At 42.4% G+C, this 23631-nt stretch overlaps 1 protein-coding gene across 1 annotated transcript; it reads left to right on the top strand.

The window, feature by feature from the left end:
* The first annotated feature begins 595 nt into the window (after positions 1 to 595).
* On the top strand, positions 596 to 22934 carry PAXBP1 (PAX3 and PAX7 binding protein 1). The gene is made up of 18 exons (XM_064642248.1): positions 596 to 1138; positions 1945 to 2073; positions 3664 to 3840; positions 4934 to 5155; positions 5746 to 5849; positions 6236 to 6456; positions 7411 to 7600; positions 11597 to 11720; positions 13707 to 13806; positions 14253 to 14368; positions 15565 to 15764; positions 17199 to 17343; positions 17495 to 17616; positions 17921 to 17997; positions 18261 to 18327; positions 19524 to 19670; positions 20053 to 20207; positions 21417 to 22934. Exons 1-18 carry the CDS (start codon positions 673 to 675, stop codon positions 21532 to 21534), a joined length of 2880 nt encoding a protein of 959 aa, XP_064498318.1. The 5' UTR covers positions 596 to 672; the 3' UTR covers positions 21535 to 22934.
* Positions 22935 to 23631: the final 697 nt, after the last annotated feature.

Below are 23631 nucleotides of genomic sequence, written 5' to 3'. Positions count from 1 at the left end.
TCTGAATCATCATGGCTAGGCTTCGCGAATGAAAATTTGGGAAAGGCTCTATCCACATTTGTTACAAGCACGCTGGTGGCTAATAAGGCCAATAGGAGAAAGACATGTCCGATTGCAAAAGGCACAGCAGAAAGACTCCCCAGGTGGTCAGTGTTCTGAATAAGGCTGGTGTAAAAGCCCTTTCACTCCTGTGCCCAAGCGAGCACTGCAGAGGGTTTCCCGGAAAAAGGCAGAAAGTCCTGAACTGCAGAAATCTACGGCACCGACATCGCAGCGACCTTTCCAACTCCAAGATACCAAGAACCCGACTGTCCCACTTCCAGTTTTACACGGCTTTGCCCTGTGGAAGTACTGCGCGTTAGAAGCCTGCAGATTTCTTTTTCAGAGCAGCGCCCCCCCAGCACCGGTGTGTTCGGTGTGTTTGGTTTTACTGATGAACTCGTTCCGTGCGGTGACCCCCCCGTTCGCTCCCCCCCCCGTTCGCTCCCCCGCCCGTTCGCGCCCCCCCGCCGCTCTCTCTCCACAAGATGGCGGCGGGGGCGGCGCTGCGGGCGCGGGCGGCGGGGGGCGCTGCGGGGCCGGGCGGGGCCGGGACGCGGCGCGGGGCGGCCGGAGCCGAGCGGGCGGGCGGTGTCGGGGCCGCGCGGGGCCGCCCGGTCGGTGCCCGGCGGGATGTTCCGCAAGGCGCGGAGGGTGAACGTGCGGAAGCGGAACGACTCGGAGGAGGAGGACGAGGAGCGCGACGAGGAGCCGCCTCAGGAGCCGCCGGCGGCGGCGGCGGCCGGGGCGGGGGGGGAAGGGCCCAGCGAGGCCTCCATGTCGCTGGCGGCGGGCGCCGGGCTCCTGCCGCTGCCCGCGGGCTGCGTGCCCCTCGCCCTGCCCGGCAGCCCCGCGGCCTTCGCCTGCGCTGCGAGCTACGGCGCGGCGCTCGGGCTGGGGCTGGGCTTGATGGGAGGCGACCGGGCAGGCCTGGGGGCTCTGCCGGCGCCCGCCCTCCTGCCCCCCCCGCCGCCGCCGCCGCAGCCCCAGCAGGGCAACGGGCTGCCGGCGGCCGGCCGCCCCAAGGAGAAGAAGCGGCCGCGAGAGAACAAAGAGGTGCCGCGGGCCAGCCTGCTCAGCTTCCAGGACGAGGAAGAGGGTGAGACGAGAGGCTGCCCGGCCTTTGGCTCGCCGCTCGCGGGGGTGGAAGGGGCCCGGGGCTGCTCGGCCTGCCCCCGCCGGCAGGGCCTCGGCCCTCGCAGAAAGCCGGGACCCTTATTTATTTTTGAAGGCGGTCGGGTTGCCGCGTGTGGTGTGGGGTCGCCTGAGAGGCGGAGGGCCCTGGCGGCGCGGCGCGGGCGGGCAGGGAGCGCCCCGTCGGTCCCGCAGCTCTTCCCCGGCCCGGCGCGGCTCCTGCGGGGCCAGCGCGCTCCCAGCACCGCGGAGCGGCGGGGTTAATTCTGGGGCGGGGGTTTCACTTGCCTCCCCTTCTGTGTTGCCGGGGCCTGACCGTCCCCCCCGTGTGGCGTTCGCTGCACGTGGTGGCCCGCAGTAGGGGTTTGTGCGGTGGGAGTTGCTGGGCCCGCCTGTGCCAACCTGCCGCTGTCCCCCGGCACCGGCGGGGTTGGCCGAGGAGCATCTGCCCCGGGGCTTTGTGCCGGGGTTGTTTTAATCTGCAGTGGCTGCTGTTCACGGGTCACGTCGGACTGCCTTTGTGCCCTAGCACTTCGTGGGTGTCTTAGAAGGAATTCTCTTGTAACTACCAGAACTTGGTTTCTAAGATTTGTGATTAGAAATCTTGACAGAAATACTGAAAACATGAAATAATGCTATAGACTTTGAAAAGCCCTGGCAGTTGTTTGTTAATGGTGTTTCTAAAGTTCTAGGTACAAAATTAAGATAATTAATAGGTAAGTATACTTGATGGTGGGTCTAATGTAATGTTTTCCAATTTCTCTTTTAAAGAAACTGAAGAAGTTTTTAAAGTGAAGAAATCAAGTTACAGCAAAAAGATTGTAAAGCAGTTGAAGAAAGAATACAAAGAAGATCTTGAAAAATCAAAAGTTAGAACAGAGGTCAATTCTCCAACAGATGGTAACTGCAAAACTAATAGTAACTTTTGTAGTGGGAAAGATGGAGTATTGTAATTTCTTTTTTTGTTTCCAAGAGGAATTGTTAGACTTCTAGAGGATTTCATGTTTAGAGCTGAAGTAAAGCGCACATTGTGTTACTTGAGCCTTACAGATGCTGTTCTGAAGGTGGTAGAGAGTTCTTTGAATCTCTCCTATGTGGAAATTAATGTAGAAGGATGAAACTTCTCAGCTCTGTGTACGGTTGTCAGTAGACATCAGTTTTCTGAATTTCAGCTGTGGTTATGACAAATGAGTTTCTTACTGAGTTAGGAAGGAGTTGTATTAGTTTAAAAATATGCCTGGTGCTTGTCTGACAGGATGTGTCCTTGTAATGCATCTTTTTCAAAGAGGAAGACTTTCGGGGTGAGCAGAGTGGTGTTCTTTGTCATTAAGTAAGCTGCCTGTTTCAGGACTTGGACCTTAGAGTAGACTTGATGATTAAGGTGACAGACTGAAAGTGTTGGAGCAGAAGGATCTTTTAGCAATGTACGGTCCTCCACAGCTTGGAGCAGAGCCTGGGACTTCAATTCCAGTTGTACTATTGTTTTTTGGGAAGCTCATTGGTAAAGTGTAGTGATTCCTTTTCCATTTATGTTTTTGCATAGAGTATATAATGCTGTGAGCATGAGCTGAGAGGCTTATGATGTAAAGATTGCAATGGTACAGCTGAAGTGTATGGGAGCTGAACACGGTCCCATGCAGGAAATGCCCTTTTTATATTTAATTAAATTATTTTTAAAAAATTCTTACAGGTTTTTTAAAGGTTTTGTCTGTGTTTAGAAAACCCACAAATTCTTTCTTACTAGAATCTTTAAGTTGCCTGTGCATTGGTGTGGGGCAGAAATGGTCATTTGTGTGTGTAGTGTTCAGGGTCATCTGTGAAAACCTGGATCTTAATTCTTGCTTCTGTCACAAAGATTGTTAAAAAATTGCATTTTGCACATTGCTGTGTGTGCCTATTTTCTGTTTGTTTTGCTGTCCCTAATTGATGTGGTTATGGTGTAAAGACCTTGTGGCTGCTACTTGAGTCAGTAGCCTGGATTCTCTACTCAAATGCTTGAGTCTAAAACCTCAGATACGTGCAGCTGAGTTTAACTTGCACTGTTTTACACAGTATTTGTACTTTCTGCCTGTTTCTATCTGTATGTTACCCACTGATGTAAGGGGTTGTTAACCCAGCCCAAGATGAACATGAAAGCTTCCTTTGAGATGAGTTTGTTCTTGTGGAAAGATTGGGTGTAATACAGGCAATGCTTTCTCATTACATATGTAAGAGACAAGGTTGCCTATATGATCTTGAGTTCCCTTAATACCTGACAATATGGAGAATGTTTAGTGGCTGTTGGTGTGCCTGCCTTGTCAGATTTTATTTTGAGAGGATGTCAGCGACTTAACCACAGTTAAGAAAGCATATTTTAGTAGATCGCAAGCAATAAAGTTATCATTCAGAATTTTAATTTGATTTTTCCTTTTGGTTTTTATATCTTAAAAAAAAATACTTCCGGGTGATCTTTATAAAAGGAGTAAAACATGGGCTTTGTTGTCTTATCAGTCGAAGCACCACTAGAAAAGACAGGACAGAATAAGGATCTAGGCCAAGAAGATGGGACTGCAAACAGTGAGCATGGTGAAGAAGAAATGGAAGTTGAAAGTGAGAAGGAAGATGAAAAACCGAAAGCTGGTGGGGCATTTTCGAATGCTCTGTCCTCCCTGAATGTTCTCCGCCCAGGTTGGTCTTTGTAATTTGTCTGATAAGTTAGCAAATGCTTTAGCCAATGTTTTTTACAGCAGACTAATGTGCATGAGAGGTTAGGAAGCAGTTTCCAACAATATATCTGGCATCTGAGAATTCAAGAAACTGCTGTTTTCTAAAGGGGTTCAGTTTCACGAGCCTTACAAGAGAAAACGTTTTGCCACAGAGTGCTTCATCTTGATGTCAGAAGCAGGAATTTGTCTCCCAAGTAGATGACAAGCTGTAACAAAATCTAGATTTGTGATAGATGACTTCACATGAGATTTAACTGCTGTGGGTTAAAATCTGTTCTTTAATTCAGGTGTTTCAGTTACGGGTCTGCAAGGGATCGGAAATGTTTCCCTAACCTGTTTGGTATAATGAGGTTCTAGTCAGACCCTGAGGCCAAAGAAATCAGTCTGAGAAAGTATTTTTGAAACTGGTTTGCTAATTGTGGTAGTCTGCTCACCAAATATAAGGTGGATGTCCTGGGAACTGTTCTTTATGTGACTTACATAAGTTGCATTACTTTTGTGCTGTAGATTTTAGAGTTTTTCATTAGGTCCACTTTTCTTGTTTCTCTTCAGTTGTACAATCTTCTCATGTTAACTTTGTCTGGTTTGGTGTCTTCTTAGTCTCTGAGCTGTCATCATCTGTTGAAATGGTTGATGCTTTTTGTTCCCCCAAAATAAGAAGAGCTGGGAGCAATGTCAGGACAGGAGGTGACACAGTCACGCACCTCAGTTTCTTCCTCCCTTTGCAATAGTCAGCTCCTGCAAAGGGCTCCCTCTTCTATAGGAGTGTTTCCTATAGGAACATCAGGCTTCTGCTCTTATGACGTGTGAGCTGCCGGAAGCAGAGCCACACTTTTTGTGAAGATCCCACCTTTGAGGGTTTCTGGTCAGAAAGTTTACATGTTTAGCTTCTAAGTTGCTTGCAGGTGTTTCTGTGAGTATGGATTCGTTTCCTCCCGTGTTCGTTCTTTCTGTGTGCAGAGATGATTCGGTAGGGTGGCAGGGATGAGTGATAAGAAATCATAATGCCCGTTTTGTTGCAGTGGTTGTTTAATGGTGCACACATCTGTCTCTAGGAGAAATTCCAGATGCTGCTTTTATTCATGCCGCTAGGAAAAAGCGTCAGATGGCTCGTGAGCTCGGGGACTTTACCCCCGTAGAGAGCGAACCGGGGAAAGGCCGCCTCGTCCGGGAAGATGAAAATGATGCCAGTGACGACGAAGATGATGATGAGAAGAGGAGGATAGTTTTTACAGTGAAGGAAAAATCCCAAAGGCAAAAGATTGCCGAGGAAATAGGTAAAACCTTTTTAGAAGGCCGGCTGATAAACTCACACTGTTTTCACTGCGAATTCTCCCATTAAGCATTTTTAAAGAACATGTTTTTCAAACAATCTGGAGTTCTGTTCCTGTGCTGAGAAAAAGTACTACCTAATGGAATCTGTTTACAAAATGTTGAGCACAAAACTATGTTCCTGTGCACACTGCTGAATCTAATAGAAACTTCCACTAAGGATCAATTCTTGTTTTTCCTGTACTCTGTTTTTAGGAAGTATATAGTCGTGAAAAGAAAAACATTTGATATAGAATTCTCTTTGCTGACAAGCAGTTAAAATAACCTCTTGGAAGATGAGAATTAGTAAGATACATAGGTTTTTAACATTAGAGGGTTTTACCAGCAGTTAATTGCAGATTTACTCCTTGGATCTTTCAAGTGGAATCCCTATGCCAATAATTCACAGGTCGATGTCCTTAATTCCTTCTGAGGAGGAAAGGAAGATGCTCTGAGTTCTCACTGAGGAGTGGTCACAGGTTTTTTAAGTTATGCCCCTTACTGTGAATGCATTATCTCCTCCTTTTCCTTACTTGTCTGTTTTACTTGTATGAAGGTATTGAGGGAAGTGATGATGAAGCACTGGTGGCAGGGGAGCAAGATGAAGAACTCAGTAGATGGGAGCAAGAGCAGATACGAAAAGGAATCAACATACCCCAGGCATGTATATAACTGAACCCAGGTTTGGTTTGTTTCTGCATGTATTGGCTAAATCTGTTACAAGCTTGAGTAGTTTCCAGAAGGCTTTTTTATCTGAGAAATTCATTGTGTAAATGCTGATATTCTTTAAGGAGAACTAGTATAAATATTTAGAATTATAATGATACTGAGAATTTGTCCATTTAAGAAGGTGCTTCTGAGGGTATTAATTTCTTCCACTTTAAAGGAGAGGTTGGAAGTTCTATGCTTAAATCCCCTTGATAATGACATTTTGTAAATGTATTTGCTTACATTTTTCACTTTATAAAGTGTGAGATGTGTAAGAAAGTAAGTTTCTCCTTTCTTTAAAGCCTAATATAGTACAATTGGATTTCCTCTACCACTAGGTTCAACCAAGTCAGCCTGCTGAAGTGAATAATCTGTACTACCAGAACACTTACCAGACACTGTCTTATGGTTCATCGTATGGTATCCCATACACCTACGCTGCGTACGGATCATCGGAGACCAAGGCTCAAAAAACAGATAATACAGTTCCTTTCAAAACTCCCAGTAATGAGATGACTCCTGTTACTATTGATTTGGTAAAGAAACAGCTTAAAGACAGGTAGGACAGACCATCTTTTTAGACTTAAAGACCTGTCCCCTAGGTTTCTGTTCCTCAGGTGTCTTTAGTCTCGGTGAGCAAACACAGAGTTTCATCGCTGGAAAAGTACTGACTGGCACATCCACTTAAAAAAAAAAGGCAAACAAAAAAAGCTCAAAATGAAGATGGCATTGACACTTTGTTCGAAACTCTCCTTGGATTGCTTCTCTGGAAGTGAAGCTTTAAATATGAGGCCATTGATGTTGTTGAAGACAGGTCTGAGTTGCATCTTCTGGACACTGCACAGTCTTATAGTGAAGAAGTGAAAGGCCAGTGAGGTGTTCAGCTTATCAAGCTGCATTCTTTTAAACTATGAATCAGAGTTTTCCCCTTCAGTAGATGAAGAATTCAATTTTTAGTGTATACAGGGGTGGGTTTTTTTGGGGTTGTTTTTTTTTTTTTTGGTTTAAACACTGTAATCTGCTTGTCAGGTACACAAAAGGGGTGTGGAATGAACAACGCAATTGCAATGAGAAATCATTTGTAACGAACACCTTGCACTTTACATGTCTTCAAAATTGGTTTGTATGCCCCTTGGCAGCGTTACAGCCTTTGACAGTGAGTCCAGTTAGTAGAGGAAAAAGAGTGCTTTGCATAAGCTGTGGTTCCCCTGTACCTGCAGCCCTGACACCCATCTTTTCTTTAGGGCCAGCCTTGCACTGTTCTAAATGCTGTCAGCCCCTGTAAGAGTGAGTGGGAGTGGCCATGCAATGCACTCAGCAGAGTCCAGCAAATGAATGCCAACGTTAGCCTTGCTGGTGGTGGAGAGAGGGGACAAAGTGACAAATGAAAGTGGAGAATGTCTTTGCAGTGTTTCCCGCGTATGGGCTCAGTACTCGCGCTGTCTGTTTAATATCTCAATGGTCTGAAATAGACTTTTGGATGTAAATTTACTATTTATCCGTTGCCCTTCAGGTTGGACTCTATGAAAGAAATGCACAAGGCTAATCGGCAGCAATATGAGAAACATCAGCAAAGCCGAGAGGACTCTACCAAGGCAATTGAGAGATTAGAAGGGTCTTCTGGGGGTATTGGTGAACAGTATAAGTTTTTGCAAGAAATGCGAGGGTATGTCCAAGACTTGCTTGAGTGTTTCAGTGAAAAGGTAAGGATGCAAAAACATTCATCTCTTTTCCAAAAAAAAAAAAAAAAAAGGGGGTCTCTTAGTACATGCCAAACACCACATTTCCCTCTGTTCTCAGAAACAAAGTCCCCTGAGAACTCTTCTGAAGGTTTGGTTATTCAGGGATTGAAAAAATCACTTTTCATCATGCTAAGCTGGTTATCAGGAACCTCTCTTCCCAGTGTAAGAGATCACTGACTTTAGATTGCCTAAGAACTTGTAGATTTTGTGTCTTTAGGACTCTGGTAGATACGCTGGCATTTCAGCTTTACTCAGATGCTGCTCTTTACTTGTGTTGGACATCAGGTTAGCACAAATAAGGGCTGGATTATGACCTTGCTAGTTTCTGGAGTGCTTCGTGTACACAGTAGCAGAGACTTTTCTTTTTTGTGTTATTACAGACTTCCTCCTGCCAGGCATTACTTGGTATTACTCTGGTCTGAAGGAGAAAAGTTTTAAAAGTAATGTAGCTGTTCAAAGGCACCCAAACATAAAAATATCCTTCTTTCATGTAGTGTGATACCTTTGTATATGTCTAACTCAAACATATTCGTTATGCTTTGAATACTTACTTTGTTGTAAATATTGTAGGAGCTCCTGAATGTATATATATTTATCTCTATATTAGGCACACACAGGAGCTGTAGAATTCAGTTATCAGTATATAGGCTGTTTCTTCATTGTCTTCTGACTTGAATACAGTAGTATAGTAGCTTCTTAATATATTACCTGTCAAAATGACTGAGTAGTTTAAGCTACTGTTTGCCCAGCTCGTTAGGTGTGGGAGGAGGAACAGAAAAGCATTCTGGGTGTTAATGGGTTAGACATTAATTGTGCAGTATTAGTGGAATTGGGAGAGACCAATCTTCAGTCCTGTGAAGTGAAGAATAACTATGTCATGAACAAACCTAGGAAGTGTGGATCAGTTAATTCACCCAGCTGATGGATTAGTGTAACTAATTACCTGCAATTGATTGTTTCCTGATGAAGCCATAATCCCAAATCTGACAGATTTTGTATAAACCTGGAAAACTTACTATTAAGTTACAGCATAACAGTTTCAGTTCAGTTTGTAGGAAGGTTTTTGGCCTCTCTCTATATACTAGTAAATAAATCCATCCCAGCCATTTTACAGCAAACTAACAGGCCTGTTTGGTAAATTAGCAGCAGCTACAGTTCCTTTCCTGGTAGTTGGTCTTTTGAGGATTCCACACCTGGCTGCCTTCCTCCCCCTTCTCAGCATCCCCACTCCTCATCTGCCCTGCCAGTCCCTTGGACTTCTGAGACGTGACTTTTCTCATCTCATGCTTCTTAGGGGCATTCACAGAGGTTTACTGGTGTCAGGGGGAGGCTGTTGCTGTGTTTGTGTGTGCAGTGAGCTGCAGAAGCAGGAGGTGGTGTGGTCAGTCTAACGGGAGCATTTCATTTATGGTGATATTATTTGGCCAGATAATGTGGTTTGGAATTCAGTGCTTTCAGCTTGACAAAAGTGCCATCCAATTCAAAACCACCAGGCCACAGGACACTACAGGGTTTTCTAAAAAGGAGGTGGGGGGAGGGGAAAAAAAATCAATTAATAAAATCAGTATCAGTTTTTATTTAAATGAAACGCAGTAGGACAGTAAATTGTCGTTCTGAGTGTAGAGGTAAATTACCTTCAGCTTTTTGGTAGAACCTGTGGCCCTAACTGCTTCATATTTAAAGGGTTGCTGTTATTGTTTATAATAATGTGCATAGTTATGCTTATAATATGCATAAGCATATAAAATGTGTATCTATATGTGTAATAATAATAATATTGTACGTGTACATAAACATACATATATGAACACATATCTTAGGATATTTTGAAAAGATTCTGAATGTTAGAATCACTTTGCCTATTTGTGAGGCACAGTGGAGAGTATAATGAGACAGCTGTTATGCAGATTTTAGAAACAAGCACTAGAAAGGTCAAAATCCCTGTGATATCTTTTTTTTTTTTCCCCCCCATAAATGAGTGGAAGATGCCTGCATGGCTTCCTTGTGAAGTAGTTGCTGTCAGAATGATGCTTTCTGGGAAGGCTAGGGAGTGGTAAGGGTGTTTTTACATTTGGAGTGTAGGAATGTACAGTGGATACAGAAAGATGGAATTGTTCTGAGCGTACTTTGGCAGCACAGGGAGATGAGCTGTTACTTTACCTGCAAAGCAAATTATCAAAACACACTGTGTGTCAGAGGTGTGGGCTGTACCTTAAAATTATCCTTGTGATCTAAATGTTTAGGGAGCCTTCTGCTTTTCCTCTTACACTGTTTACAGTGGAAGTGAACAAAAGACCCCTTGAAAACACTGAGTTTAAGGTATTGAGTCAACAAAACAGGGAAGGAGGCTTGTAACTTTTTATAGTCAGAGAAATTGTCAGCGACTCATTAACCACAGTATTGATTATGGAAGAATAAGGGCTTCTAAGTCTCTTGTGTTTTAAATGGGAAATACTTTCAAGTGGATTCATATATCTGAATACATCACTGGTTGTTCCTTCTTTTAATCCAGAAAACCTCTGGGGATGCTTTGAAAAAATTCATTAAACTTTTCAGTGTTAGAATTTCCTTTACATGCTTCAGAGAGGAAGCTATATTTTCTCTGGTAAATTGCAGTAAAACTAGTATTTTTTGATTATTATTTCTGTTTTCAGAATTGTCTTAAATTCTCAATATAGGCTTCCAGTGCTGGGATATCTTTCTCACTAGTCTTTTTTCCAAAAGAAAGGTGTACGTATTTTGAGTTGACGTAGAGTTGCTTTCATTTTAATCCCTGGAGTCCCAATTTATCCCCCAAAGAGCTAATACTTCTTTTCATGTAATATCTCCTCTGATGTGTGTGTCAGTCTCAGCTGAAAAGGCCCTGTAGCTATAATCTCAGAATCTTATATTTTACTGAAGGAGGTTCTTTAATAGCTGCTGAGTCACATTCTCTAAATTACATCAGGAAACAATTTCCGATTTCATCTTTTGTTTTGAAAAAAACCCATAATCCTGGATGGTAGGCAGCACTGAAATATTTGAGCTAACAGGCTGGAAGACTGGAGTAAGCATTCGTCTGGAGGTAAGGAGGATATGGCTTAAGTGTTCGTGCCAAAAGGACTTGCCTTTCCAAATTAAGAGACTGTGAAAAGCCCTGTTTTGCATTTGGATATTTATAATGATCTAATTTTAACTTGTCCCAGGAAATGAATTTTCGCAGAAGTGATCAATGAACCTGCTATTTAATGTCAGGACCGTTCTAACATCATCTATTTTTGTTAGAGTTGCTGCTAAAATTTAGTCCACTAAAAAAAAAAAAAGTGACGGGTCTGAGCTGACTTACCTGTGTATCATTCAAGGTTATACTTAATGCATAACTTGCACAAATTGTACTGGTTTAGTTTTAGTAATTGTCTAGAGGAACATTTGGCTGATTTGAATTGCCTGTTGGCATGACATGGTTATGCAGGGCTTGATTCCATTTCAGTAATAAGAGTTAGAGCAAAACAATAGCTGCTGGCTTCAGGAGGATGGATTGATAGGTGGTTTTTTTCACTATGTACAGTTGGGTTATTTTCTCATTTAACTATAGAATACCTCTACATTCTTGCATAAAGATAGGAAACAGCAGGGTCTGAGAATTGTGAACCCTTGTACAACATGTAACGTGCTTGGCAGAGAAAGCAGGAGTACTGGAAAGGCTATTTCACACCCTGAAGTGATCGTCTCGCTGGGTAGGCTCCTTCAATCCACAGAGGTTGCTTTCAGAACGCTCTTGCTCTGATTGAACGAGCTGCCAACACTAAATGCATGTATTTTCCACACCTTCCCAGTGCAGATGATGCAAAGGAGTAAAAGGCAAGAGTTTGTGCTGCTAGGAGCCCAGCCCCAGCGTTATGCTCCGGCGTAGGATGGGAGCCCAGAAGCCGAGCAGCTCGAGGACCGGGTGTTACGGAGTGTGTTGTATTTTCACAGGTGCCTCTGATTAACGAGCTGGAGTCTGCAATGCACCAGCTGTACAAACAGCGAGCTTCCCGCCTTGTCCAAAGACGACAAGATGATATTAAAGATGAATCTTCGGAGTTTTCAAGCCATTCAAGTCAGTCCATCTTGAAGGTTTTTATTATTCATTAAACAACCTTGTTTACTTAGTATGATTAAATTGAAATGTAAATGTTTAACATATGAGTGTCTTAAAAGTTTATCCTTGCTCTAGAGATGGGTAGCAGCACGTTTAGATGAAAGTTCTCTAATCTGTTTTGTTTTGAACTCCAGACCGCTCTAACTCTGACTTCATCTCTCCTTTCTGTTTCTCTTAACTGTATTTTCTCCTTCCTAGCACTGAAAGTGTATGCATGGTGGCAGTGGAAATAGTGGTAGCATGTGTCTCCCCATTTTCCTCTTATGTCAGGACTTTTTAAACATTTGTTTTAACCTTCCTGAATCTGTACATGGCATTTAACATCTACAGTTAGTTCTGTACAAAGCCATGAAGCACTGGGCTAGACTTCTGTGTAATGCTCTGGTTTGTAGCCAGCATAAGTATTTAATTTCAGGCACTTAACTGGTAAAGGTAAAGAACTGGAAGACTAATCAGACTAATACAGATGACCCTATATGAAATACAGCTTAAGATTAGCCAGTTCAAAGTCCTGCTTGCTGTGAATTTGTGGATGGGAGGTTCTCACTGAGGAGGTTTCCTGTGGTTATTACTCTTCAGTATGTAAAACTCTCCAAAAGTATGTGTGTTAACTTGGATGGAAATATATGTTTATTGGAGGTTTTATTCAAAAAAACTGACAGTTCAAATATCCGAGGAATTGGAGTCCTCCTTCTGCTTCAGAGAGCTTCCCATTTTTAGAAATGGCTTTCTTGTCTGTCCCATTGCTGATGTAAAATCCTGTAATAGAAGCCATTTCCTGCTCTGTCACAGTGTGTCCAGAGATGAAATCTTTTAATACCATTAGGTAGAATTTACCGAGGATGATGAAGTGTTAGGGTGTCAGAGTTGCTGTTCCTTTCCAGAGTGGCTAGCACACATATTCCTTTTGGGACTGTGTTTGGAGCCCCAGGCTGGCCTTGCAGTTTTACCATGAAAACGCTGTTGTGAGAATGTGAGAACTGGAAACCTGGTGTACGAGAAATGTATTTCCTAAAAGAATAGATTCTTCTAGACTGAAATGTAATGGGGGTGTGGGAAGAGTTGTCATGGCTGAGGTTGGGTTTTACAGAGAGCCTCTTCCACAGTATCTGGAAGTTTTGAGAGGGCTCTTAGTAGTTCTGGTATTGAATTGGAATACTGACACAGATCATCATTAATACTTGTAATGATGAATTTGTAAATAGATTTAGTTAGAACATGTAAATTCACTCCAGAAGTTTGGATAGGCTGGTTTTTAAATGTTAATATTTCAGTGGGTGGACTTGAGCACTAGTTAGCATTCAGTCCACTGTTTAAAATTTACCTGGGAAGAAGGAACTGGAAACACTCTTACGTGCTTTCTGTAACCAGGAACATCTATGAAGATAATCACAACTTGAAGAGGAAGGAAGATGATTTGTCTTCCTGTAGATTTTGATGTGTTTTAAACTTCAGGCAGTCTAAAGCATATGAACTTAGAAACACAATGACTAGAACTGTGAAACGTTTTATGTTCTTGCTCCAGTCACTATTCCCTGACCTTCGTTTTGTTACTTTTCTTTTCAAAAGTTACATGGTGAATGTGTTTATGTAAGGAGCACTTTTTGTCTTGGGCCATTCAATTTAAGCAATTTCTGTTATAACTGTTGACTCTTATGTAGTTGGGCACTGTTGGAGACGGACAAGAGTGAAGTATGGTGAAAACTATTTGACATTTAAGGGGAAATTTTTCCAAACTCCGCTGCTTTCTGTTTTAACCTCTACGCTTGGGGAATTCAGGCTTCTGTTTTGTTTTGTTTTGTTTTGTTTTTTTTAAAAACTTCAACTTTCTACTTCAAATTACGCTTAGTTTAAAAGTAGGTAAAAGGCTCTTATGAAACTGCCTACAGCACATTTCTAGAATCATAAATAAGCATTTTAATTTTCGCCAATGTAATTTTACAGATAAAGCACTGATGGCACCAAATCTTGATTCTTTTGGGCGAGACAGAGTGATCTATCAAGAACAAGTCAAGCGCCGAACTGCAGAGAGAGAGGCTAGAAGGTAGAGGATGAGATTTCTTGTCCACTGAGGAGTCTTTGCTTGCTTACATGATACAACTGTCCTGTGTGACATACTAACACGAGTGGCAATGTTTGCTTCATCCCTGCAAAGGGAAGAAAACACTTCACCTGGTATGCTGGGCCAGGGGTATTCTTATATATCCCAGTTTACCATGCAAGTGTACAAAACAAGGAATCATTGCATGATTCTGATTTAAAATCACTCAAAGGAAGCATAGTAAATCCATTACATCTATATGGTCTCTGCTGGTTTCTTTTCCTTCTTTTGTTTGAGGCAGCAATATAAGTGGAATGTTTGAGGTGGTGGCATAGTAAAAGTTCTTTTCACCCTGACTCTCCTTGAATTAAAAGTTAGGACAAGCTCAGGTGGGTGTGCTCATTGTATGGGTAGGAAGAAAAAAGTGGTAACTGGTTTATGCTTTGCAGAGCTCGCCGTAGACAAGCAAGAGAGCAAACTGGGAAGATGGCAGATCACCTCGAAGGCCTTTCCAGCGATGACGAGGAAACTTCAACAGATATCACAAACTTCAACTTGGAGCGAGGTTAGAAAAGCTACTGAAGCTTAATCACAGAGTGGTTTGGGTCGGAAGGGACCTTAAATCTCATCCAGTTCCAGCCCCCTGCCATGGGCAGGGACACCTTCCACTATCCCAGGTTGCTCAAAGTTCTGTCCAGCCTGGCTTTGAACACTTCCAGGGATGGGGCAGCCACAGCTTCTCTGAACAACCTGTGCCAGGGCCTCCCCACCCTCACAGGGAAGAATTCCTTCTGAATATCCCATCTAACTCTGCCCTCTGGCAGTGGGGAGCCATTCCCCTTTGTCCTGTCACTGCATGCTCTTGTAAGCTCGTGGTGCCTGCCAGGACTCGCTCTGTCTGAACTGCCAATTCAGTGGCTTATCTGAGATGCCCTCCTATATTTGCACTTGGCTTATCAAAGATGTAGAATAACTTGGCTTGGAAGGGACCTGGAGATGAGCTGTTTGAAACTCCCATGCACAGCAAGGCCAGCTTTGAAGCTCGATCCACTCTGAATACAGCCTGTAAGGGTAAATATCCTTTCTGCTGGAAGGATTCACTTTGAGGAGGCAGGTGATGCTTAGGAAGTCTTTCCTGCCTGGGAAGTGCCTTTCTCAAGGGTGGCTAGGTGGTTGTTTTTTTTTTTTTTTTCCTTTTCTTTCTGCATTCCAGAGAGGCCTGCAGGCTCTCTCTCTCTCCCTCTAGTATGAGGAGAGATAAACAGATGTTACAGGCAGTGCTGGGGGAGAGAGCTGGTGGCAGGGTGAGAACTGGGAAGATAAAAAGTCTTGAAGAAGGACAGGAGGTGTGTCTTTCTCAGGCCCAGTGCTTTTGCAGCACTGGTGGAGTTTTCCCTTGTAGATCTGATATTCTGGACTTCAGAGTAAATTTCCTTGAACTCCTTCCATGTGGCATTCCAGGGGGTACCTGTGTGTTACCTGACACTGCACAGCCCAGTACATCACCAATCCTGCATCTGGTGGCCAAAAATCATTTAAGGAGTATTTAAAGCGAGACAGTCTATTGGAGAGTGCTCATGTGCTCATGTTTTTATTGCCTTGTATATTTTAGGCAGAAGGAACAGAACTTTTAAAGGCGGTGGGTTTTTTTTGGTTTTGTTTATAGGAGTTAGCTTATGTCAGCGAGCATCAAAGACTCTCTTGAAAGAGATATTACAGGGAATAGTTAATTAACTTATTGCTCCTTCTCTCCCCTGCCAGATCGTATACTGAAGGAGTCCAGCAAAGTGTTCGAGGATGTTTTGGAAAGCTTTTACTCAATTGATTGTATTAAGTCCCAGTTCGAAGCTTGGCGCTCCAAGTACTTCGCTTCTTATAAGGATGCTTATATTGGCCTCTGTTTACCAAAGCTGTTTAACCCTTTAATCAGACTTCAGCTGCTTATCTGGACTCCTTTGGAGGTAAGGTCGTCTGCAAGTAGCTTCTGCATGAGCTTCTCCATGGCAGTTCTTTCACACTTGTGCAGAGCAAAGTAAATTGCACCTCTGATGTGTGCTTCTCCTAAAGGGATGAAGGGATGAAGATTAAAACAGGCACCTCTCGTGGGGCAGAGCTTTTCTGGAGTTTCTAGGCTGTTGTCCTCTAGTTTCCCAGCAGACCAGAGTTCAATTCAGCACCTACCAGTACCTTGGTAGTGGGTGGTGTAGACCAAAAAGTCAAACAGCATAAATAAAGGTGTCCTGGCCCATGGCAGTGGGTTGGAACCAGGTGATCTCTAAGGTCCCTTCCACCCTGAACCATTCTGTGATTCTGTGAAAATACATTTAGGCTCTAAAATACTTCAGAGGAGATTGTGACTCTAGATATGCTGTGTCTTCAGAAGTGGAAGTAAGAAGCCTGTTCCTACGTTGAGTTACAACCTGTGTCTCTATAGATTATATATCTTTCTTTCTCTCACCTGCACCTTCATACCCTGCAGAACTCTGGCTGGCAGTTTCCAGGTCTTCCTCATAGTCCTCCTTGCCCAATAATTAGGTAGGGACCATGGGAGAAGCAGCACAGCACCCATTATCTCTGGCACATGTTTGTTGTGCAGCCTGCATAGGTGTGCTTACATGAGATGCCACCAGGACAAGCAGTTCAGGTACCTTTTGACTCCCACTCTCTTCTTCCTGCTTTTTTCAGAAGTGGGTTTTTTTCTTAACTACCAGGAGAATTTTTTAGAGGAGAATTTTCTGTCACCTCTGCTCATTGCAAAGGGGGGGAAGCATAAGTCCTCTTCAGAGGGAATTCAGAGTATTAATTTTATTAATTTGATGGTTCACTTCATTAATCAAACAGGGGGAAATCTATGAAAGATATCCTCATTAAATTTAAAACTGGTTTTGCACATTGTCCCTTCCCCCATGCTATTTCTCTGTGAGTTTCCAGGCTGACAAAACAAAGCTCACATTAGTTGGAGACATGGAACAGAGTTATCAAGTCTAACTGTATTCACTACTCTCTGTTACTGCTCCTGGTAAGCATTTTGTTGAGTTAGAAAAATTTCAAGGTGCTCATAAAGAAGAGAGATTTTAAATCCAGCAATCATAATTTTATAATGCAGCACAGTTGAGCTGTACCCTGATCTGTGGGCTTTTATTTGGCTGCATCTATAAAGTAGAAGTTAAAATCTGTGGGGCAACAACTGCTAAAAAAAAAAAATCAATCTTCTGCCATTTTCACTTTTCATTACATCTGGTGACTGTGTGGTGGTAGAGGGAACTGGTTCATTTGTTTTAAAGTTGTTTGGTTCTGTTTTGTGAGTGGTATCATACTTGCATATGTAATACTTTTTCTGTGTGTTGACTTCAAATCTCTTTTGAGGAATCTAACCCCAGTTCTTTTTTAATTAGGGCAAGTGTCGAGATTTTGAAACGATGTTGTGGTTTGAATCATTGCTGTTTTATGGCTGTGAAGAGCAGGAGCAAGTGAAAGATGATGCTGATATTTCACTGTTGCCTACCATTGTAGAGAGAGTTGTTCTTCCTAAATTAACAGGTACAGGCTTGGAAAATGGGAGGGAAAGGGTTGTGAAATCCGATGCTTCTTTGTGCTTTCAGATTTTACTGTTTTGTAAATAATTGCATTAATGTCTCAATACCTGTATTTGAGTCTTTTCAAAGTGGAGTAATTCTTTAATCTCTTACAGTGATTTCAGAAAATATCTGGGATCCTTTTTCTACCACACAGACATCTAGAATGGTAGCAATTGTACAGAAACTAGTAGATGGATATCCCTCAGTGGTGAATGCAGAAAACAAAAATACACAAGTAAGTTTTTTTGTTTTGTTTTTTTTTCATAAATGCTTTGCCTAAGTTAAGGAATTTGAATTTATTTTTAATACACTTACTGTTGGAAAACACAGCAAGAAAGAGAATTCTTCAGCCATTCGGTGCTCTGCAGCTTGGTTGTGGGCAGTCAAGTGTGGTGATAAATTAAGAGACTTTAAGACTATGTGTGTGCTGAAATATGTGTGCCTTTACTGTTTGTTCTTTGTTGCTTTAAAAATCAATTCCTGATATTTAACTACTAAGCAGCGCCTTGGACATTTAAAAAAAAATTTGTCTGTTTCAGATGCTTTTAAAGGCATTATTGCTAAGAATGAGGAGAACACTAGATGATGATGTATTCATGCCCTTATATCCAAAAAAGTAAGTTTACTTTCAACTATGGTGTTAGATCTTTCTTAGCAAGTCTGTGCCTTCTGTCCATAGTTAACAGGGGCTTTTCCCAGTGTGGTTCAGTGCCTGGATACAGGACATCTTTTGTTATCCTGCTGGTAGCATTTAGCAAAGACAAGAAGGATGGAAGGGAATAGTTATGGAAATGATGTGTGTGCTGGAGACAGGAAGCCAGAAATTCCAGACAGAGGTGTGGTCTTGGTTGCTCATTAAAGAAATCTCTTACTTTCCAGCATCTTAGAAAACAAGAACTCTGGTCCATATCTGTTTTTCCAACGTCAGTTTTGGTCCTCTGTCAAGGTAAGTCAGTAAATACATCTGGTAAATGTTTGGCCTAAGGCAGTGTAGCAATAAAATACTCCACAAATTTGTGGAAAAGGGTAAATGGAAACTGCTTTGATTTTATTTGCAAGAACTCTAATTGAGGATTCTTAGTCTTTGGTAATGCACTGTGCCTCTGCATTAGTCATTAGTGGTGTCCCCCAGGGCTCAGCTTTGGGCCCAGTCCTGTTTAATATCTTCACTGATGATCTGAATGAGGGGATCCAGTGGACCCTCAGTAAATTGGCAGATGACAAGTTGGGTGAGAGCGTTGATCTGCTTGGCACTGGTGAGGCCACCCCTTGAGTGCTGTGTCCAGTTCTGGGCTCCTCAGTTCAGGAAGGACACTGAGGTGCTGGAGCGTGTTCAGAGAAGAGCAGCTGAAGGAGTTGGGTTTTAGTCTGGAGAAGAGGAGGCTCAGGAGAGTCCTTGTCACTCTCTACAGCTCCCTGACAGGAGGCTGTAGCCAGGTGAGGGTGGCCTCTTCCCTCAGGCAACAGGATGAGAGGACATGGCCTCAGGCTGTGCCAGGAGAGGCTCAGGTTGGACATTAGGAAGAATTTCTTCACGGAAGGGGTGATGAAACATTGGAGTGGACTGCCCAGAGAGGTGGTGGAGTCACCATCCCTGGAGGTGTTTAAGAAGACTGGACGTGGTACTCAGTGCCATGGTCTAGTTGGCAAGGTGGTGTTCATTCAAAGATTGGACTGGATGATCTCAGCAGAGATCCAGCCTGATGGATTCTGTGATTCAAAGATTGCCAAGTGAAAGCACCGTCATTTCAACTTGCATGTCACTGAGCGTACTCAGCCCAGGATTTTTGTGCCCTTTTGTGCTTGCCAGAATAAAATACACTGCTCTGGGGGAATGGGAGAGCTCGAAGCTGTGACTGCCATCGTTTCTTTCCAATAAAAGGCCATAAAGAAAATTAGCTCCCAACTAAACAGAAAAGTAGAGACTCGTGTTGGTTGAACACCTGCTCTCCACGATCACACAAAGAGAACTCTTCTCTGGAATTTTCTGTTTAAATTGCAGCAGTGAGGGAGACTGTATTCTGAATGGGTTTGCAAAATATTTTAAAAACCTAAATATTTTAAAAGTGTTTTATGTGTTTGATCAACTGTCTGCTTTCAGTACATCTTGAAATACTTATTTTCCCTGTGTTGTGTTTTCAGTTATTAGGAAACTTTCTCCAGTGGTATGGGATCCTTTCAAATAAAACTCTCCAAGAGCTGTCCATAGATGGGCTGCTGAATAGATATATTCTTATGGCTTTTCAAAACTCGGAGTATGGAGAGGACAGCATTAAGAAAGCTCAAAGTGTAAGTAAAATCAAACAGTGCTTAAAGGCACAGGTTGCAGTTGAAGGGAAAATGTAGTTAAAATTCGAGGTTGCCCATGAAATTTTGGCTTTGATATCTCAAAATCTGTAGTGTCAGTGAAAAATAGATTTTATATTTTCTTAATACACAAACTAAAGAAAGAACTAAAGCCAACCAAGAGATTGGCTCATATCTGTAGATGGCTTAGGTATACTGTGGGTTTCAGATTTTTGCTGCTTGGATTTTGGTTACTTCTTTTTTTTTGTAGTTCACTCAGTTGGGCCTTGTCACTGCAGTCTTACCTGGCAGATTTCACAAATCATGTTACATAGCTTTTAAACTTTTTCTTACATTGTGTTTAACTTTTTCCTGTTCTGCCTAGGTGATTGCTTGCTTTCCTAAACAGTGGTTCAGTAATCTAAAAGGAGACAAGACTATTTCTCAGCTAGAAAACTTCTGTAGGTACCTTGTTCACCTGGCTGATACAATTTACAGAAACAGCATTGGTTGCTCTGATGTAGAGAAGAGAAATGCAAGGTAACTTACTTTAAAGCAGTTGCAGTTCTTGTGATCTGTTTTGTTTTGCCTGTGCATGCAAACATGAGTAACTGTCTCCATCCTGCTGCATGTCTTTGGAAACCTCTTTGAATTCAGACTTGAAATATGTTACAGTATGGTACATGGGGATGTTTTTAAGGTGTCTAAACCCAGCAACTGCTGGAAATATTGAAACACTGGTAATATATATTGCACTGCTGCTTAGTGTCAGAGATTCTTAAGGGGGTTTATAAAAGGGAGGGAGAGGGACTTTTTATATGGGCAGGTAGTGTCAGGTCCAGGGGCAGTGGTTTTAAACTGTAAGAGGAGGCATTTAGGTTGGATATTAGGAAGACATTCTTCCTTGTGAGGGTGGGGAGGCCCTGGCACAGGTTGCCCAGAGAAGCTGTGGCTGCCCCATCCCTGGAAGTGTTCAGCCTGGATGGGGCTTGGAGCAACCTGATCTAGTGGGAGGTGTCCCTGCCCGTGACAGGGGAGGTTGGAATGAGATGGTCCTTAAGGTCCCTTCCAACCCAAACCATTCCATGATTCTGCCAAATTTTGTAGCTCCTGCGTTTGGACTGTTTCACTTGGTGAGCCTGTTGCTGGTTCCTGCCTAATGGCTTCTAAATTCCAAACTGTCTGTTGTATACAGTGGAAAAGTTCTGACTTAATTTACACAACCAGCTAGATGAAGCTGCTTTGCCCTAGATCCAAGAGTCGTTTTGCTTGAATCCAATAACCAGTTTAATGAAAAGTTCGGATTAGACACGTTACTGCTGGCCTGGAATGCTACGGGAACAGCAACAGCACAGGAATAAACAATCTTCCAGTCTTGTTACAGTCCTGTGCATCAGTGCAATAATTTGGGTTTCAAGTTTAAATTTTTGAACTCTCTCTTTTGATAGTCTGTTTCTAGATTTGAAAGAACTTTTTTTACCAGGTGAAAAGATAACTTGGTAAAAGTCTGTAGTGGTAAAAGTCCAGTTAGCCTTATTTTCATAGCGAGTTCTGATTTAATTTCTGTCTTCTGTCCTGCTTTCCCCCAGCGTTTAACAAAGCTGTTGCCATTACCCTAATTAAGCAAATATAATAAATCTGCAGCAGGAATATTAACTGTATGGCTTCCTAATGTAATCTTCTGTTGTAATATTAATCCATGTCATTGATGGTTCTGTTCCTGTATTGACTTCTCCTTCCTCCTTTTAGGGAGCACATCAAGCAGATCATAAAGCTTTTAGCAAGTATCCGAGCCCTGGATCATGCTGTTACAGTTGCAAATGATCACAACGTAAAAGAGTTAAAGATTTTAATAGAAGGAAAATAGACTTTTCCCATAACTCATTTTGAGCTTTAAAACCATTCCTGATGTGTAATTTATGTACATATGTAAAGTTTCTTAAACTGTAAAGTATTGATCTTTGTTTTAATACAAAGTGCATTCTTATATACAGCATCCTTAAAAATAAAAATCATTGACTTCATTGAAAACAAAAATGGAATCCCAAGATTGTCATCTTTCCAGAAACCAACTTTTCCTTCAAGTTTCTCAAAATCTTGTTTACAAAAATACTTTGTGCCCATGATCAGTAGTCATCTACTCCTGTTAATTGTTCCATGGTTAACTGGAATGTGTATAATATATTTTGTGTAATCCAATGTATGCACATATTTATACCACCATGTTGCTTTCACACTGGATATAGAGATGTTGTGCTGTTGCAATAAGCTTTTCATTTGCTAAAAATTACTTATTTTGACAATAAAATGATCATCTTATTGGTCAAAAGGGCTGTTGTAAAACATTCAAATATGTGAAAATCACTTGAGCTGAAGAGTAGAGACACGTTCAAATGGAACCTGACCTCTCAAAAGCAGCTGTGCTGCACTCCAAGTGGAGTAGCTAAAAAGTGATTTGCGTTCAGAATATGGAACTCTGAAGACTGTTCTTCAAAGGGAAAATCCCAAATCGCTGCTGAATTATTTTAATGCAGGCAAACAATTAGAACTTGTGATCATTGTGCATGTGTAGATGGCAGCACTTCCTAAGCTCCAAACACCTGTCATTTTGGAGGAGTAATGGTTTTTACCCTGAACTCTGGACCCTCCTTTCTTTTGTAAGTTGCTTAAATCCACTGTTTGTGTCAGGATTTGGGGGTTTTGGTTTTGTGGGTTTTTTTTGTTTTCTGTTTTTTGGGTTTGTTTTCTAATGTCGTCCATGGAACCTGTTTCTTCAGATTTGTGTGGCTAAAGAGGTCGAGCAAAATGAAGGCGAAAAAAACTTTGAAGTATTTATATTGTAGTAAATATTCAAATGTTACACTTTCCACTAAATACCACATAAGAATAGTCTTTCAAGAAAAGCCCAGACAGGGATCAAATTTAAATGTAAATAAAAAAGAAAACACTTTAAAAAAATCTGTTGATTTATATCAGAACACCAGTGACTTGATCTTGGGGTCCAAGGCATGGGGACAGCTGTAATAGCCTTGGGTTAAGAGCTATTTCCACATGGGCCCTACTTTTTTGGGGGGAACTGTAGCAATTTGCGTAATGAGTCACATTTGTGCTCCTGTTGTGGTATAAATGAGTTAAAGTAAATACTTTGTCACATGCACACTTCTTTGGACACTGGACAGTTGTTTTTCTGAACTGTTGGGATTGATGGAGTACACTCAGAAATACCTGCTTTTTAAAATTGTTTCAATAAACTCATCTGGTGGAGGAGCTGTTGCGGTGCAACTTGGTAAGCTTTTTTCCTTTAGGAAGGGAGTAAAAGTGCTGGCTGACTTTCAGTGTGTCAGACAGAAAAGCTGTTGGTGGTGCAGATAATAGTCCTTGCAGTGGAGGTAAAGGCCAGACAGAGCTTTCTGTCCTGGCACTTCTCGTGTGGGAGCAATTCTTGCATATATTGTGTTCTGAAGGTGGTGTTAAAGTTTTGGAGGTGGGCTCCAGAAAGAGAAGGACTCTCTTTTCCTTTGGGAAGGGCAGCACCCAGCCCAAGTGCTGGTGGTGCAGACAAGAGGTGGTCCAAGGGAGGCAGGTCCGAACCAGTTTGATCAGGTTGGAACTAGTTTTATCTGGTTGGAACTGCCATAAAATAATAAACATTTTTTTGAAATCAAAAGTAAAAATCAAAAACTAAATAAAAAAGAAAAAGGTTTCTTCAGATGGAATTGACCTGAGCCAGTGGCTTTGCTCCGAGTGGCAGCAGTAGGTCCTTCTGTCCAGTCCTCTACTACGCCACGTCTCGCTTCCACACCTGAACTTGGGGTGAAAGCAGCATTCTCAGGTGGGACACGAGCCCTGCTGGGCAGCTGAGGGGCTGCTAAAATCACAAACTGCCCAACGTGGGAGCTGGGAACCGTTCACAAGCTGAAGCTCCTGCAGGTGAGAGCTTATGATTACTAGTTCTTACGTGGAC

This window comes from Pseudopipra pipra, chromosome 2 (assembly GCF_036250125.1).
Source record: "Pseudopipra pipra isolate bDixPip1 chromosome 2, bDixPip1.hap1, whole genome shotgun sequence".
NCBI lineage: Eukaryota > Metazoa > Chordata > Aves > Passeriformes > Pipridae > Pseudopipra > Pseudopipra pipra.
This window is presented reverse-complemented; position numbering and strand designations above follow the sequence as displayed.

Bases quoted from the DNA above. Each gene is read 5' to 3' on its own strand.
- PAXBP1 (XM_064642248.1), top strand. From the start codon at position 673: ATGTTCCGCAAGGCGCGGAGGGTGAACGTGCGGAAGCGGAACGACTCG. The intron at 1,139-1,944 runs GTGAGACGAGAG...TCTCTTTTAAAG, and splicing joins CTTCCAGGACGAGGAAGAGG to AAACTGAAGAAGTTTTTAAA. The intron at 17,998-18,260 runs GTAAGTTTACTT...CTTACTTTCCAG, and splicing joins ATGCCCTTATATCCAAAAAA to CATCTTAGAAAACAAGAACT.